The 15,025-nt window shown below is 43.3% G+C and overlaps 1 protein-coding gene across 1 annotated transcript; it reads right to left on the reverse strand.

Moving 5' to 3' along the window:
* Window positions 1-1,889: 1,889 nt before the first annotated feature.
* On the reverse strand, window positions 1,890-12,797 carry ip6k2b (inositol hexakisphosphate kinase 2b). Its single transcript, XM_060918396.1, has 5 exons — window positions 12,530-12,797; window positions 5,628-5,841; window positions 5,366-5,514; window positions 3,446-3,621; window positions 1,890-3,271 (listed from the first exon to the last, which is right to left on the reverse strand). The coding sequence occupies exons 1-5, from the start codon at window positions 12,747-12,749 to the stop codon at window positions 2,726-2,728; spliced, it is 1,305 nt and encodes a 434-aa protein (XP_060774379.1). The 5' UTR covers window positions 12,750-12,797; the 3' UTR covers window positions 1,890-2,725.
* Window positions 12,798-15,025: the final 2,228 nt, after the last annotated feature.

Raw genomic sequence — 15,025 nt, forward strand, 5'->3', positions numbered from 1 at the left:
AGGCCATGGCTTTCCCCATGCATATTTCGTGCATGTTTGTATGATAGTGTCAAATGAAATACCAACTGGAGCAACTGTCCAGTTGAGACATTTTCAGAAAGCAAACATTTTTAGTTTTTGGTGTCTCTCCCAATCATTGTCCCCCCCCTTCATAATTAGTCAATTACCAAAGTTATTATTTTCCCATAACAGCACATTACAAACTGATTTATTCCTCTTGTACCACAGTAATCTGGCGATAGACAAATACATTCTGACATGCCGTATGCCCATCCATCCATTATCTGTAGCCACTTATCCTGTACAGGGTCGCAGGCAAGCTGGAGTCTACCCCAGCTGACTATGGGCAAGAGGCAGGGTACACTTTGGACAAGTCACCACAGGGCTGACACATATGCCGCTTTTCCACTACAAATGCGGCTGAGTCGGGCTGAGCCGTGCCGTGCTGAGTTGGGCTGAGTCGAGCTGAGTGGGGCTGTTGGAGTTGCATTTCGACTACAACCGCGCTGAACCGTGCTGGCTGGAAGTGGGTGGACACATTGGGTGGAGTTAGCGAAAGTGGGTGGACGTCACGTGATGTCGTTAAGCAGCGCAAACAGTGATGTCAGTGATCTTTTAAGCGGTAGTCTCACGACCCGAATAGTAAACTATAAACATGGAGTTGTTAGTGTTGCTGGTCTTGGTGCTGTGGCTTGTTGTCACCGACAACACCAACAGATACTGGCAAGAGCGTATAGATGAGGCGAGGCGCATAAGGCTTCAGAAATTCTTGTAATTCGTAATTCTCCTTCTTCCGGGTTTACGGTGTTTACAGATCCCAGCGTGCTCGCGGGGTGTGTGTGGGCATGTGAGGACACTCCTCCTCACCAATCAGTGCACAGGGGAGTGTCTGCTCACGCCCCCAGCCTCACTCGGCTCGCTTTGGCTCGCTTCAGCCCCACTCCAAAACCGTGCGAGTTTTAGGGGCTAAGCAGGGCTGAAGCGAGCCGAGTCGTGCTGTTCTTTGGTAGTCGAAACGCGAGCCGTGTCGGGCTGAAGTGAGCTGAAGTGAGCTGAAAAAGGGTAGTGGAAAAGGGCCATTAGAGACAAACAACCATTCACACCTACGGTCAATTTAGAAATTAACCTAACCTGTATGTCTTTGGACTGTGGGGGAAACCAGAGCACCAGAAACCCACGCAGACAACATGAAAACTCCACAGAGAAAGGCCCCCATCAGCTGCTGGGCTTGAACCCAGGACCTTCTTGCTGCAAGGTGATAGTGCTAACCACTATGCCGTACTTTATATCAATTTATAATTACATTTAATGTATTGGAACATCCATTCTTAGTTACATACATTATACCAGCTATTAACAGTCATTCCCTCACCAGCATCTCTTTTCTTTCTCTCTTTAAGTTACGGTAATAAGACAAAAAAGAAAAGCAGCTTATATTACAGAGAAGCCACAAAGCATAAACTCCTCCATCCTGAAGACCTTCCTGTTTTGGAAAACATAAAAATGACCACTTTACCTGTGAAGCGCTGACACTGGAGACTCACCAAGCTTCACCAGAATGATTATACATTCTTCGTTGTTAAATCAAAATACGTCTTGTATTAATATATCAATAATATAAACCTATGATTTATAGAAAATTAATCAACACTGTCTGACCAATCCGAATTGAGAATTTAACTTGGTTGTGGTATAAAGCCAGATCACCAGATCATTGATTATCTTCAGGTAAAATGTGCAGTTATGATCAATCATGGACCATCTCAGTTTAACACAGCTCATACACATACACACAGAGATTCACACACTTTTTTTAGCACAGTTTAGTAAAACCAAAGACTTTATTTCTGTTGTATAGTATTGAACAGAGATAGAACACAGTGAAAACCAGTATCAATTCTTATAAATATCACATTAAAAGGACAGTACAGTAGGATGGAATGTCATATAATCCTTTTAGGTTCATCTTAGAAATATGCTCATCAATAAATAAAGTTCGTTTATAGCATCTTATGTCACAACTAGTGAACTATGGAATGAAGTGCGAAGATAAACAAGTGTTGTAAAGTGTCATTAATAATTTAATCAGTCCATTAGATTATCACCCATGTGATTTCTTATTCCCTTATATAAAAAAAGAGTCGAGTCTCTTTCGTTTCTTTTCTTATGTATAAATAAATCTCTCTTGGTCTTGATCTTGATGGTATTTATAAAGCACCTTGATGTCTGTGAAGTGTTTGTATCATAATGGCTTTTCTTTACTGTGCTATCAAGATAAAAAAAAAGTTGCTTTGCTACAAATCTGCATCCCATTCGACATATGAATGTGTGCGCGAGAAGTGTCTCTTTTTTGTTTAGATACCATAACCTACTCCGATCGCTTCTATTTCAGAGCAAGAACAGATGAAAACATCTGCCAGAACCCAGATGGTCGTGGTCTACCTCCATCCGTCTATCACATAAGTAGAACTGACTAGAGGAGAGAGGGACCACACTTAAAAAAAAAAACAACAAAACAGCAAAAGTGTGAGCAGTTCAGTCCCATCACCTCCTGAAGACCTTCCACCCTTTCTTGACCCTTCCTCTGGTGCCTCATCTTCAGGGCGTGTTTAAAGCTCTGAGGGATCGGAACCTAGCCTTCAGCCCTGTTACCTTTATCAGGGTATCCACTATAAGCCTAGCATAGCGGTCGGTGCAGCAATGACACGTTTCATCATGTCTGCATTTAATCATTGCTGTGCTCCTCAAGCTGCGACAGAATGCTAATGAGATTCTGCAGGCCGAAGATATAGCCACTGTCTCCGCCTTCATGCACGACACTGTCCTCGCAGTAATCGCGGCACGTCGTGTGAGCAAAATCGATCATCCTCACATCCACCAACGGAGAGGTCGATCCTGATCCGCTGGAGCAATCCTGATGCTGGGAACGGCCACCGTACGCTCCTTCCTCCTCATCCTCATCCTCATCGTCCTCCTCCTCTTCATCTTCCTCCTCTCCTCCACGAGATGGTCGAGGTCTGGTAGGAGCAGGCGCTGGTGCTCCATCGTAGATGATGAGGAGAGAAGAGGAGAAAAAGCGGTAGCTCTCGCAGGCCTCGAGGATGGCTCGCATCTCTTTGAGCCGGTGAAGAACTGGAGAGAGGAGTTCTCTGCGAAGAACGCGTCCGTCACTGAAGAACTGACACAGGGCTTCTTTAAAGCCGGCCAGACTCAACTTACGGCCGTGGTACTTGTTCATGAACATCAGCTGTCCCGTCACACTGTGATACACCTACACACAGAGAACAAGAAAAGAAAAAAAATTATTGTGACTATTCCAGGAAATCTCCAAAAGAAGATACATCTTTTTTGAACAATATGGGACTCGACTTTTAAAACTAAATTAAGGTGTAAGAGTGGTCCGTTAGTATTTATACACAGTATTTAGGATTAAACATGTCATTACCTGCATCCCACAGAGCCGGACTCCTATCGAGGATGATGTGCTCTGCTGGCATTTGCGGATTTGGTTGGCTTTCTTCTCTTCTGACGCGTCATCACCGTGCTGCCGGGTTCCCATTTTCAGATCAAGAACACAAGGAACCCGATAGCGCCATGTCAAGTTCTCAAGTAGAATAAACTCTGAAAGGGGTTTGAGTTAAAGAAGTAACATTCCCATCTCAAAATGTTGAAAGAAATACTCAAGGATTTCTCAACATAATCACATCTGTAGCATTTGAGAGATTAAGAGTCAGAGAAAGGTTTAAATGTTCCGCCCACATCCACCAGGGGCGTAGATGGGGGGGGGGGGGGGGGTCCTGGGGTTCCCGTGACCCCCTCTTTGTCGGACCATACATTTTTTTCGATAGCCGCATAAGAATATTAGAAAAGTGCCCACTGTAATTTTTCTAACTTTTTTTTTTTTTTAAACTAGATTATCACCTCAGCCTCATTAGGGTTTCTATAACCTTGACTTCCTGTGGTTTGGGCGTGAAAACCCAGTTTGTCAGAATGTGTGTGGGAGAGGCGGATGTAAGTGCAGATATGTTAAATAACACACAGTGCGATATGAGCATAAAGTGCGTGAAACGCACACAACAGGCAAACAGTCTGAAACAGCAGGCAAAGTCATAATCAAGGAAACAGGCAGGTGGTCAATCGAGGCGCGGACAGAATATCAGAGGCAAAACTATACAAGATCACGGGACGAGAAACAGGAGTCGAAAAACCAGGAGGTCAACAGGGACAGGAAACAAGGCACACTAGACGCAGCGTAATACTTCGCATCGTCCTTGCATGGGCGCAGTCCTTATATAGCCCAAACATAGTTCATCGATTAAAGACAGGTGTTCTTTGTTAATGGCGAGCGTGCTGGAGCTCATTAGGCCCAACCCCCAACCTGGAGGACCAGGGGCTCTTTGTCTGGACCCAACCCTTCAACCTGTTTGGCAGGGGTGGCCCTACCAGGAGTCTAAGACTCCAGCCGACTTAGCTCCTAGACACTAGAATGGCGTCAACATGTCCTGACCTTATTTTCCCCTCGGAAAGAAGATGATAAGTAAGTAAGTAAGTTATCTTGGGCACCCTATTTTTTTTTTCATACAAACTTTGTTACAGATTTCTATTTTATGACTTCTACTTTATAGAGTCAGTACAAGAACATTTTAGAGTCCAAACGCTCGTTTTCCAGCACAAAATTTAATGTTACAGAAAAAAAAGGGTTTGTATTTGAGCAGCATATTCCATAAGAGAGCACTTTTCAGATAAAAAAAAAAAGAAAACGTAATGAACGCGACTGGGTTTTGGTGCAAAATGAAGAAGCGAGTGTGCCAGCCAAAGCGTCCAGAAGAACCGTAGCTGGTTCTGTAAGATGCTCAGTAAAACCTACAGCTCATTTCCAACTACACTCATTGAACCTGAGACTACTATTATTTTTTTAAGCAAAGGATCGTGTCACACCAAATATTGACTTCGTTTCATTTATTATGGCTTACTGATTATAGTATTTTTTTTAATGTTGAAACATTTCATTTCATTATTTTTAAGCTGTTTTTGGTCTACAGCATTTCTTTACATGGGCCTAAGACTTTTACACAGGACTGTACATTTTAGGAATTTTAAGCCATTGTACATTAGAGCACAGTGAAATTCTTTCTCCGTATTTAATCCATCTGGGGATGTGAGCACACGTACCCAGAGTAGGGGGCAGCTAGGGGTTGAGGTGACTTGCTCAAGGGCACTTCATATATGGATGTAGAAGGAAGGGAACACCACCCCCAACCACCACACACACACACACATTTTCCTGCTGGTCCAAGGAATCAAACCGGTGACCTTTTTGGTCCCAAAACTGCTTCTCTATCCTTTATCCCCATGTAAAGGATACTGTGCTGATTTCGGTGCTTGGAGTTCTCTCTCATCCTCTGCAGATGCTGTTGGTGGCACTGCAGACTCCAGGGGTTGTGCTTGATCTGAGGTGCCATGTTTCCTTTCTCCAGGCTGTAGTACAGCACCTCGGCTTGATCCTCACGATTACTGCAAAGACAATCAGACAGTCGAGTGTATAAGAGTCTGACATTTTCAGCCACGTATCCTGTATCATCCCACTATCACGATTTCCATTATCAGAGTCAATATTTCCAGCTCACCTTTTGCTCTTCTCTTCTTTGCGGCTATGTCTCATCCTGTCGTTCTCTAGCAGGGCTGACGGCTTCTTCTTACTCCACTTCAGCAGCTTGCTTTTGGGTTCTCCGTCAGCTAAGGGTTCCGTGTTCTCCTGGTCGGATGGATCATTGTGCAGAGGGTACGCGATCAAACACAGGTTCCCTTCCTCATCCTCCTCAAAGCTCACCGATACCACCCCTATAGCAAGAAGAAGAAGGACAAAAAAAAACAACAGTGAGAAGATGAGTACAGAGAGATCTTTTGACGTGTATTTTCTTCCTTATCTTGTTTATTCATTTCAACCTCAAACATTTTCTAATAACTAATCTGGAAGCGTTCAGCAAATTTCCACTTTTCGTTTTGTTTCCATGGCAACACCTCAAGTTAATGACATGAGCAGAATTAAGAAAAGATGAGAACAATGCCGGGGGCTGAGCCGTTGTTGAACTAAATAAATAAATAAATAAATACTGCAGCTACAAATCGATCATCTGAGCAAGACATCATTTCACGAGAAACTGAATAGGAGCAACATTACTAACGCTGACCGAATTTCCACTGCGTTGTCATAAAGAGCTAAAAGCAATAAGAACATGTGTCTCTGAATACAATCTGTCTGAATACAGCTGTTGTCTGGGGTGGTCTTTTTTTTTTTTTTTTACAGCTTTATTGGTCTGCAAACAACAAAACTACAAATTTACAAAACATGCAAATGCAACCAAACCATGAAGAAAAATAGCATAAAACGAAGGTCCGAAAGGACCAGGCGTGAATGGAAGCTTGAGTCCCATGCAAGACACCTCCCTACTAAAACATTAAAAATCTCAAAAGGACTTAGGCAAAAGAAAACACAAGTTAAATATACAACAGAGGCTCCACGAGTAAGGCCTATCAGTATCAAAACAGGGGCGGCACGGTGGTGTAGTGGTTAGCGCTGTCGCCTCACAGCAAGAAGGTCCGGGTTCGAGCCCTGTGGCCGGCGAGGGCCTTTCTGTGTGGAGTTTGCATGTTCTCCCCATGTCCGCGTGGGTTTCCTCCGGGTGCTCCGGTTTCCCCCACAGTCCAAAGACATGCAGGTTAGGTTAACTGGTGACTCTAAATTGACCGTAGGTGTGAATGTGAGTGTGAATGGTTGTCTGTGTCTATGTGTCAGCCCTGTGATGACCTGGCGACTTGTCCAGGGTGTACCCCGCCTTTCACCCGTAGTCAGCTGGGATAGGCTCCAGCTCGCCTGCGACCCTGTAGAACAGGATAAAGCGGCTACAGATAATGAGATGAGATGAGTATCAAAAACATGAATTAATCAATTCATGCTGAAGGATTTGATTTGAAAATTTTGAGGTACGACTTGTATCATCCTCCTGGGTATTATTATCTCATCTCATCTCATCTCATTATCTGTAGCCACTTTATCCTGTTCTACAGGGTCGCAGGCGAGCTGGAGCCTATCCCAGCTGACTACGGGCGAAAGGCGGGGTTCACCCTGGACAAGTCGCCAGGTCATCACAGGGCTGACACATAGACACAGACAACCATTCACACTCACATTCACACCTACGCTCAATTTAGAATCACCAGTTAACCTAACCTGCATGTCTTTGGACTGTGGGGGAAACCGGAGCACCCGGAGGAAACCCACGCGGACACGGGGAGAACATGCAAACTCCGCACAGAAAGGCCCTCGCCGACCACGGGGCTCGAACCCGGGCCTTCTTGCTGTGAGGTGACAGCACTAACCACTACACCACCGTGCCACCCGGGTATTATTATTAGGATTATTATTGATGTTGTGCTTTTTTTTAATGTTCATTGACACCTTGAAGCAGCACACACACAGGAGTGTCCTTTAACCAAACATCATCCATCATCAACATAAACTTGATCAAATTACTGTAAAAAAAAAAAAGACACAGAAATCCTGATTATGACTTTGGTTTTAACGTTTGACATTAGAAACCATACACACTCACATCGACATAAACCGCAGCTTTGTTTGTTGGTATTAAAAAATATTGCACTATGATTTGAACACTGCACACGTTCAGTGTATTGTGAATACAAACGTTTTCCTGCCGTGTTTTTTTTTTAATCACTCTTTTGGTGAAAAAAAACATTTGCTTTGGGTGCTGCAAAACTGTGGAACTCATTTTCTCTGGAAGGAAAATGATGCAAATCTCTCGCTGCATTCACAAGCGCCGTCAGGGCTGTTTTTCCGTGAAAACTATGCATCGATGTAAATTTTTGTTCAATTTTGTGACAGGTTTTTCTTCCTGTTACTATTGTCATTTACTTCATTTTTGTTAACTGAGAGCCACATGTATATTATCTATAGGATATCGAGTGCTATGTCTCAATAAAAATGTCATCTATCTATCTATCTATCTATCTATCTATCTTGAGACCCAAACCAGGAGACGATAGACAATTTTGTGTTTTCCATGAAAAGTCACACTTTTATTTCCCACCATAAGTTGTAAAATGAATAGAAAATATAGTCAAGACTTTTTTCTGGCCATTTTGAGCATTTAATCAACCCCACAAATGTGATGCTCCAGAAACTCAATCTGCTCAAAGGAAGGTCAGTTTTATAGCTTCTCTAAAGAGCTCAACTGTTTTCAGCTGTGCTAACATGATTGTACAAGGGTTTTCTAATCATCCATTAGCCTTTGAGGCAATGAGCAAACACATTGTACCATTAGAACACTGGAGTGAGAGTTGCTGGAAATGGGCCTCTATACACCTATGGAGATATTGCACCAAAAACCAGACATTTGCAGCTAGAATAGTCATTTAGCACATTAGCAATGTATAGAGTGGATTTCTGATTAGTTTAAAGTGATCTGCATTGAAAAGAACAGTGCTTTTCTTTCAAAAATAAGGACATTTCAAAGTGATCCCAAACTTTTGAACGGTAGTGTACATCCCTTAACTATATCTGTAAAGATTACAGAGATGACCTCCGGCATTTCAATGTTTATTCACAGGTGAATCGACATCATGGATCAGGGTGGAATCACTGTTGAATTTTGTTTCAATTTTGAAAATCGAATCAACGTTGATATCGCAACGTTGCTTCAACGTCTTATATTACATCATGGCTGGCATGGTGGTATAGTAGTTAGCACGGTCGCTTCACAGCAAGAAGGTTCTGGGTTCGAGCCCAGTGGCTGACGAGGGCCTTTCTGTGTGGAATTTGCATGTTCTCCCCATATCTGCGTGGGTTTCCTCCGGGTTCTCGGGTTTCCCCTACAGTCCAAAGACATGCAGGTTAGGTTAACTGGTGACTCTAAATTGACCGTAGGGGTGAATGTGAGTGTGAGTGCACAGAAAGGAACTGGCCACCTTACTGCTGCAGTTCTGGCCAAGCCAAATAAACACGGTTTGCCTTGAGCCCGGATCGGGTTCGGCAGTGATGACGACTTGAGTGAGCAAGCCTTGTTAAAATTTCAGTGTTGATTTATAAGTATTTTGTTAACCTTTTAACAAGCATGAGCATTTCAGGATTTTTTCCAACCACATTTCCGCGGTGAAAGTCCGTCATGTGCCATGGGAATGATGGCGAGAAAAGAAAGTCTTACATTATTAGCATGAAGGAAAAAATTATGCTAACAGAAAATATGGGGAGGGGGGGACCTACGACAACGTATTAAGTCCTCCACAACAATCCACAACATTAAATTATCTATAAATGGATAAAAGTACAACATGTCATTTATTAATGAATGTAAAAATGGTAAGAGAGTTGGCATATTGCTTGGGTACAGGAGGAATAAAACACTTTAGGATGGTGACAATAACTCCGCTTCATCGCACCACCAGAATGCGAATTGCATCTCAGAAAAAGAAGGATAAAATGGAAAATATTTAGATCACCACACAAAACACCACAAGACATCTAAAATGTGTAAGCAATGCACTTTGCGTTCTTTGGGACTCTGAGGCTTCTTGCAGTGGGTGTGATGGTTGATGGGTTGATGATGTCACCAGATGTGATGTCATAGGTTCAGTAAGCACACTCATGCACCCTCAGCTGCTGAGTTAAACCTCAGTGTGTGTGTGTCTTTTTTGACAATACTGTGTTTTTATGTATGTGGAGAGAGAGATAGAGAGAGGGAGGTCAGGGAGGGGGGGTCAGGGAGAGAGAGGGAGAGAGGTCAGGGAGGGGGATCAGGGAGAGAGAGAGAGAGAGAGAGAGGTCAGGGAGGGGGGGTCAGGGAGAGAGAGAGAGAGAGAGGTCAGGGAGGGGGGGGTCAGGGAGAGAGAGAGAGAGAGAGGTTAGAGAGAGAGGGAGAGAAAGAAAGAGAGAGAGAGAGGTCAGGGGAGATAGAGAGATAGAGGTCAGAGAGAGATAGAGGTCAGAGAGAGAGAGAGGTCAGAGAGAGAGGGAGAGAAAGAGAGAGAGAGAGGGGTCAGGGGGAGACAGAGAGATAGAGGTCAGGGAGAGAGAGAGGGAGAGAGAGAGGGAGAGAGAGGTCGGGGGGGTCAGGGAGAGAGAGAGAGAGGGGGGTCAGGAAGGGGGGGGTCAGGGAGATAGAGGTCAGAGAGAGAGAGAGGTCAGAGAGAGAGGGAGAGAAAGAGAGAGAGAGAGGGGTCAGGGGGAGACAGAGAGATAGAGGTCAGGGAGAGAGAGAGGGAGAGAGAGAGAGAGGGAGGTCGGGGGGGTCAGGGAGAGAGAGAGAGAGAGAGAGGGGTCAGGGAGAGAGAGAGGGAGAGAGAGAGAGAGAGAGAGAGGTCGGGGGGGTCAGAGAGAGAGAGAGAGAGAGAGGGGGGTCAGGGAGGGGGGGTCAGGGAGAGAGAGAGAGGTTAGAGAGAGGGAGAGAAAGAAAGAGAGAGAGAGAGGTCAGGGGGAGACAGAGAGATAGAGGTCAGAGAGAGAGAGAGAGGTCAGAGAGAGAGAGAGGTCAGAGAGAGAGGGAGAGAGAGAGAGGTCAGGGGGAGACAGAGAGATAGAGGTCAGAGAGAGAGAGAGAGGGAGAGAAAGAGAGAGAGAGAGGTCAGGGAGAGAGAGGGAGAGAGAGGGAGGTCAGGGAGAGAGAGAGAGAGAAGGGTAGGGGGGAGAGAGAGAGAAAGAGAGAGGGGGTTGTGTACTTCTTTTCAGGTTCATGTGGGCTGCTGGCTTATTTTAGGCTGTATGCTGGGAGACACTGGTAACACACATTGCTACTGACTTGAAGACTCCTTCCGTTCATATCTCTCTCTCTCTCTCTCTCTCTCTCACACACACACACAAGGAGCGTCGCCTCTGTGTGTGTGTGTGTGATCATACTGAATGTGAGCTCGCACTGGAAACGTCTGGCACAGATCCATATGAGGGCTGAATTTCCTTCATCAGAGCTGCTGCTTGTATTGACCCATATTTCGGTGTAACTCAAACCTCCGTCTGTGCTGCATCTCGCATCTGTGTTTCTAGAAGACGTTCGGCTAGAACTTGTAAATATTATTGACACTATCAGGAATGTGTGTGTGTATATATATATATATATATATATATATATATATATATATATATATATATATATATATAGTAACAGTCAAGTTTGTCCACCCCTTCTCTACTCATTCCTGGGCTTTTCTGTATTTTGATTACTTTCTACACTGTAGAACAATACTGAAGGCATCAAAACTATGAAATAACATCTGGAACACATGGAATTATGCGGTAAACAATTAGATCCTTCAGCATATCCAGTGTTTACCTTGATGCTGGTTTGTACACTATTAGCATTATCTTAACCAGCTTCATGAGGTCGTCACCTGGAATGCTTTTCAATTAACAGGCGTGCGTCGTCAGAAGGTAATTAGTGGACGAGTTTCTTGCCTTCTTAATGCGTTTGAGATGAAACAGTAAATAGTAAATAATAAAAAATACAGTAAATAGCCCTGTTCCATCCACAACTGTAGTAATCCATGCAGTACATATTATATCAAGAACTGTTCAACTAAGTAAAGCGAAACAACATCCATAAAAATAAAGAAAAAAACAACAGTGAATTAGAAGGCGTGTCCAAACTTTTGACTGACATATACTGTATAGTACTGTGCATAAGTATAGGCACCCTGGGTTGTGTTTTTGTGTCTTCTGCATTATTGTGCCAGTGGAAAATCCCAGTAGAAATTAATGATGTAATGTTGTAATGCGACAGAAAAATGTTGCCATGCTATATATTTTTATATGTAATGAAATCATTACAAGGGTAACATTTAAAGTCTCTAGAAGAACTGTGGCACATTCTCCAAAATTCTGGGGAAAAAAAAATTCACGCTGATTTTTTCCCCCTTTTTTAATAAAACTGCATGACAGCGAATCTCAGAGTACTGATGCCATTTTATAGGCATTTGAAGGCCAGTCATGCCAAATATTAATCTATTTTTTTAACTGTTTACTGCACTTAAAGTTCATTTATATTTATAGAAATGATTCATTTCATTATTTTTTAAAAATATTCCTTTGAAGAATTTCCTTTCAGATGACTAAGATAGTACTATATACAGTATGTATCCTCTAATTAGTGATATTATAATAGAGCCGAGTAATAATATTGCATATATAATATAGATTTTTTTTAAATTAATATTTAATTTTTATTTTGTTAGGAATATAAACTATTATATAGTTTTAATTCCCAGTTGAAATATATTCTTGATGTTATACGGTACATAGAATAAAAGTAATATATTAGGTTAAATAGGAATCAATCCATAAAGTGTTGAAATTCATTCATGTAAAATTTTTTCCCATATACATTTTCAAAACAAGCGAGGAAGACGAAGACCAGGAGAGACAGAGAGAGAGGGACAATGAGCGAGAAAGCATAGCATTATAATGGCACACAAACAGGCCTGAATGGTGTGTGTGTGTGAGAGAGTGAGTGTGCTGTATTTTTACCTTTGTACTGAGGCGTGAATCTGCGGATCTCTGGTGGCAGGCTCTTGTAGAACTGATGTTCTCGAGGGATTAGTGGCTTGCAGATGGTCTGCTCCCCAAAGCGCAGTACACATGAATGGCCTCCGACCTGGTGAACAAACGGTTCCAACATCACTCCACCTTTTTGGCTTTTCCCTGGGTATCTACACCCCTCCATCAGTGCCTTTAAAGCCGGACTCATCCTCCAAATACATGCGTCGCTCTCCAGGTACGGGGTTCTGTTCCTGTCCTCGCACCTTTAAAGTGAGGGGCATAAGGGAATAACAAAATTCCTAGAGTCTTTAATTCCTAGATTCTGCTTATTAAACTAGTGAATGAATAAACGTCCAGCAGGCAGTGTGTGTTGTGTTGTGTTGGTGTGATCAGTGTGGCAGAATAATTCTACACTCCCTGTGTGTCTTACTGGCTCTGCTGAGACTGAGCAGTCTGTTTCTCGGCAGAGAGGAAAAATAGCACAACAACCCACATGGCTCCACCCTGCTCTCCAGTTTCAGCCAATCAGAGCAAGGCAGCTGTTGTCAGGTTGGGTGGGGGTTCGAAGAGAAAAGGAGACTGAACAAACAAAAGGCGAGGAACAGGAGGAGGGAGGGGGAGCACAGACAAAGCAGAGGAAGGAAAGAGAAAGTGCACAGCTGTTCTCAGCTGCTTTCTGTCTATGGCTGGACTTCCTGTTAATCAGGAAACAGAAAGAGGAGGGAGAGGACGCCAAATGACAAAGTGTCACCTCACCCTAATTTCTGTTGATCCTGACAACATTTCTAGGAAGGGTGAATCACATAAGCACCATTGTTCTAACTATTGAATACTGGACTACTGAAACACACAACTCACCAACACACCTGTACATCTGCACAATCATGCAATTACCAAATCAGCCAATCATGTGGCACAATACATTAAAGGTCACAGGCGTTCAGTGTTGGTTTTCGGCCTTGCCCCTTACCTGCAGAGATTTCTCTGGATTCTCTGAATCTCTTGATGATATTATAGATTAACCAAGTGACCTAATCTGCATATATTTGGCCTGTGGGAGGAAACCAGGGCACCCAGAGGAAACCCACACAGGCATAAGGAGAACAAGCAAACTCTACATAGAAAGGCCCCAGTTGATTGGCAAGTATGAACTCAGAATCTACTTGTTATGAAGCTAACCTGGGGGAAGCCATGGCCTATTGGTTAGAGAAGCAACTTTGGGATCCAAAGGTTGCTTGTTTGATTCCCTGGATCACCAGGAATGGCTGAAAGCCCCTGAGCAAGGCATCTAACCCCCTACTGCTTCTCAGGTTGCTCTGGGTATGTTTTAAGTCATTCTGGATAAGAGCATCTGCTAAATTCAAGTCAAGTTTATTTGTATAGCACTTTTAACAATAAACATTGTCACAAAGCAGCTTTAAAGAATTTGAATGACTTAAAACATGAGCTAATTTTATCCCTAATCTATCCCCAATGAGCAAGCCTGTGGCGATGGTGGCAAGGAAAAACTCCCTCAGACGACATGAGGAAGAAACCTCGAGAGGAACCAGACTCAAAAGGGAACCCATCCTCATTTGGGCAACAACAGACAGCATGACTATAACATTAACAGTTTTAAAAAGAAGTCAGTTTTGTTGATGTTATAAACTCTTCATTGATGGAAACTTGAGTGCAAAACTGTTCATGACAACTGCAGTCCTAAAGTTAGCAAGTCAACTGTAGTCCTCAGCCATAAAAGCATTACTGTAAGAGTCCAGAGCGTCCTCCAGGTGTGACTTTCAACTGTCCTCATGGGGCCGTCCTCTACAGGAGCGATGCGATGGGACTCCAACCAGACACAGGGCACCAGGATGGATCAGGCAGATCCGAGGAGCAGAAGAGGCCAGCATCTCGATCCCAGGACCAACATGCCATAAATGCCATTAATGTAATGTAATGTAACCACTGCACCACCATGCTGCCCCATGGGCACGTCATATAGCATAATGATTGACAGCAGAATCTTCCCTGCAACATAAACAACTCATGAAGTACTACTGGTAGAAAAAACATGTAAGAACTAGAAGGGCCCTCGGTAGAGTAGAGATCATACCTCCACCAAGCCACATATCAACATCAAAATCAAGTCAAGTCAAGTTTATTTCTATAGTGCTTTTAACAATAGACATTGTCGCAAAGCAGCTTTACAGAATTTAAATGACTTTAAACATGAGCTAATTTTATCCCTAATCTATCCCCAATGAGCAAGACTGTGGCAATGGTGGCAAGGAAAAACTCCTTCAGATGACATAAGGAAGAAACCTCGAGAGGAACCAAACTCAAAAAGGGAACCTAGGATAATACTAAAGCTGTCCACCAAATTTAATCCAAATCTGTTCACTACTTTTTGAGTTACATTGGGAAGAGACAAAAAAATCCTGGATCCATAGTCATATCTGGATTTGCATCAAAATCTGATCAGTTGTTCCTTGGCACATGATCCAC

The sequence above is a fragment of the Neoarius graeffei genome, chromosome 4 (assembly GCF_027579695.1).
Source record: "Neoarius graeffei isolate fNeoGra1 chromosome 4, fNeoGra1.pri, whole genome shotgun sequence".
Taxonomy (NCBI): Eukaryota; Metazoa; Chordata; class Actinopteri; order Siluriformes; family Ariidae; genus Neoarius; species Neoarius graeffei.

What these genes read in the sequence shown, in the direction of transcription:
- ip6k2b (XM_060918396.1), bottom strand. Translation starts at nt 12,749, where the DNA reads ATGAGTCCGGCTTTAAAGGCACTGATGGAGGGGTGTAGATACCCAGGG. An exon ending in ATTCACGCCTCAGTACAAAG is followed by an intron (nt 5,842 to 12,529) that starts GTAAAAATACAG and finishes TTCTTGCTATAG; the next exon opens with GGGTGGTATCGGTGAGCTTT. An exon ending in AAAGAAGAGAAGAGCAAAAG is followed by an intron (nt 5,515 to 5,627) that starts GTGAGCTGGAAA and finishes TTGTCTTTGCAG; the next exon opens with TAATCGTGAGGATCAAGCCG.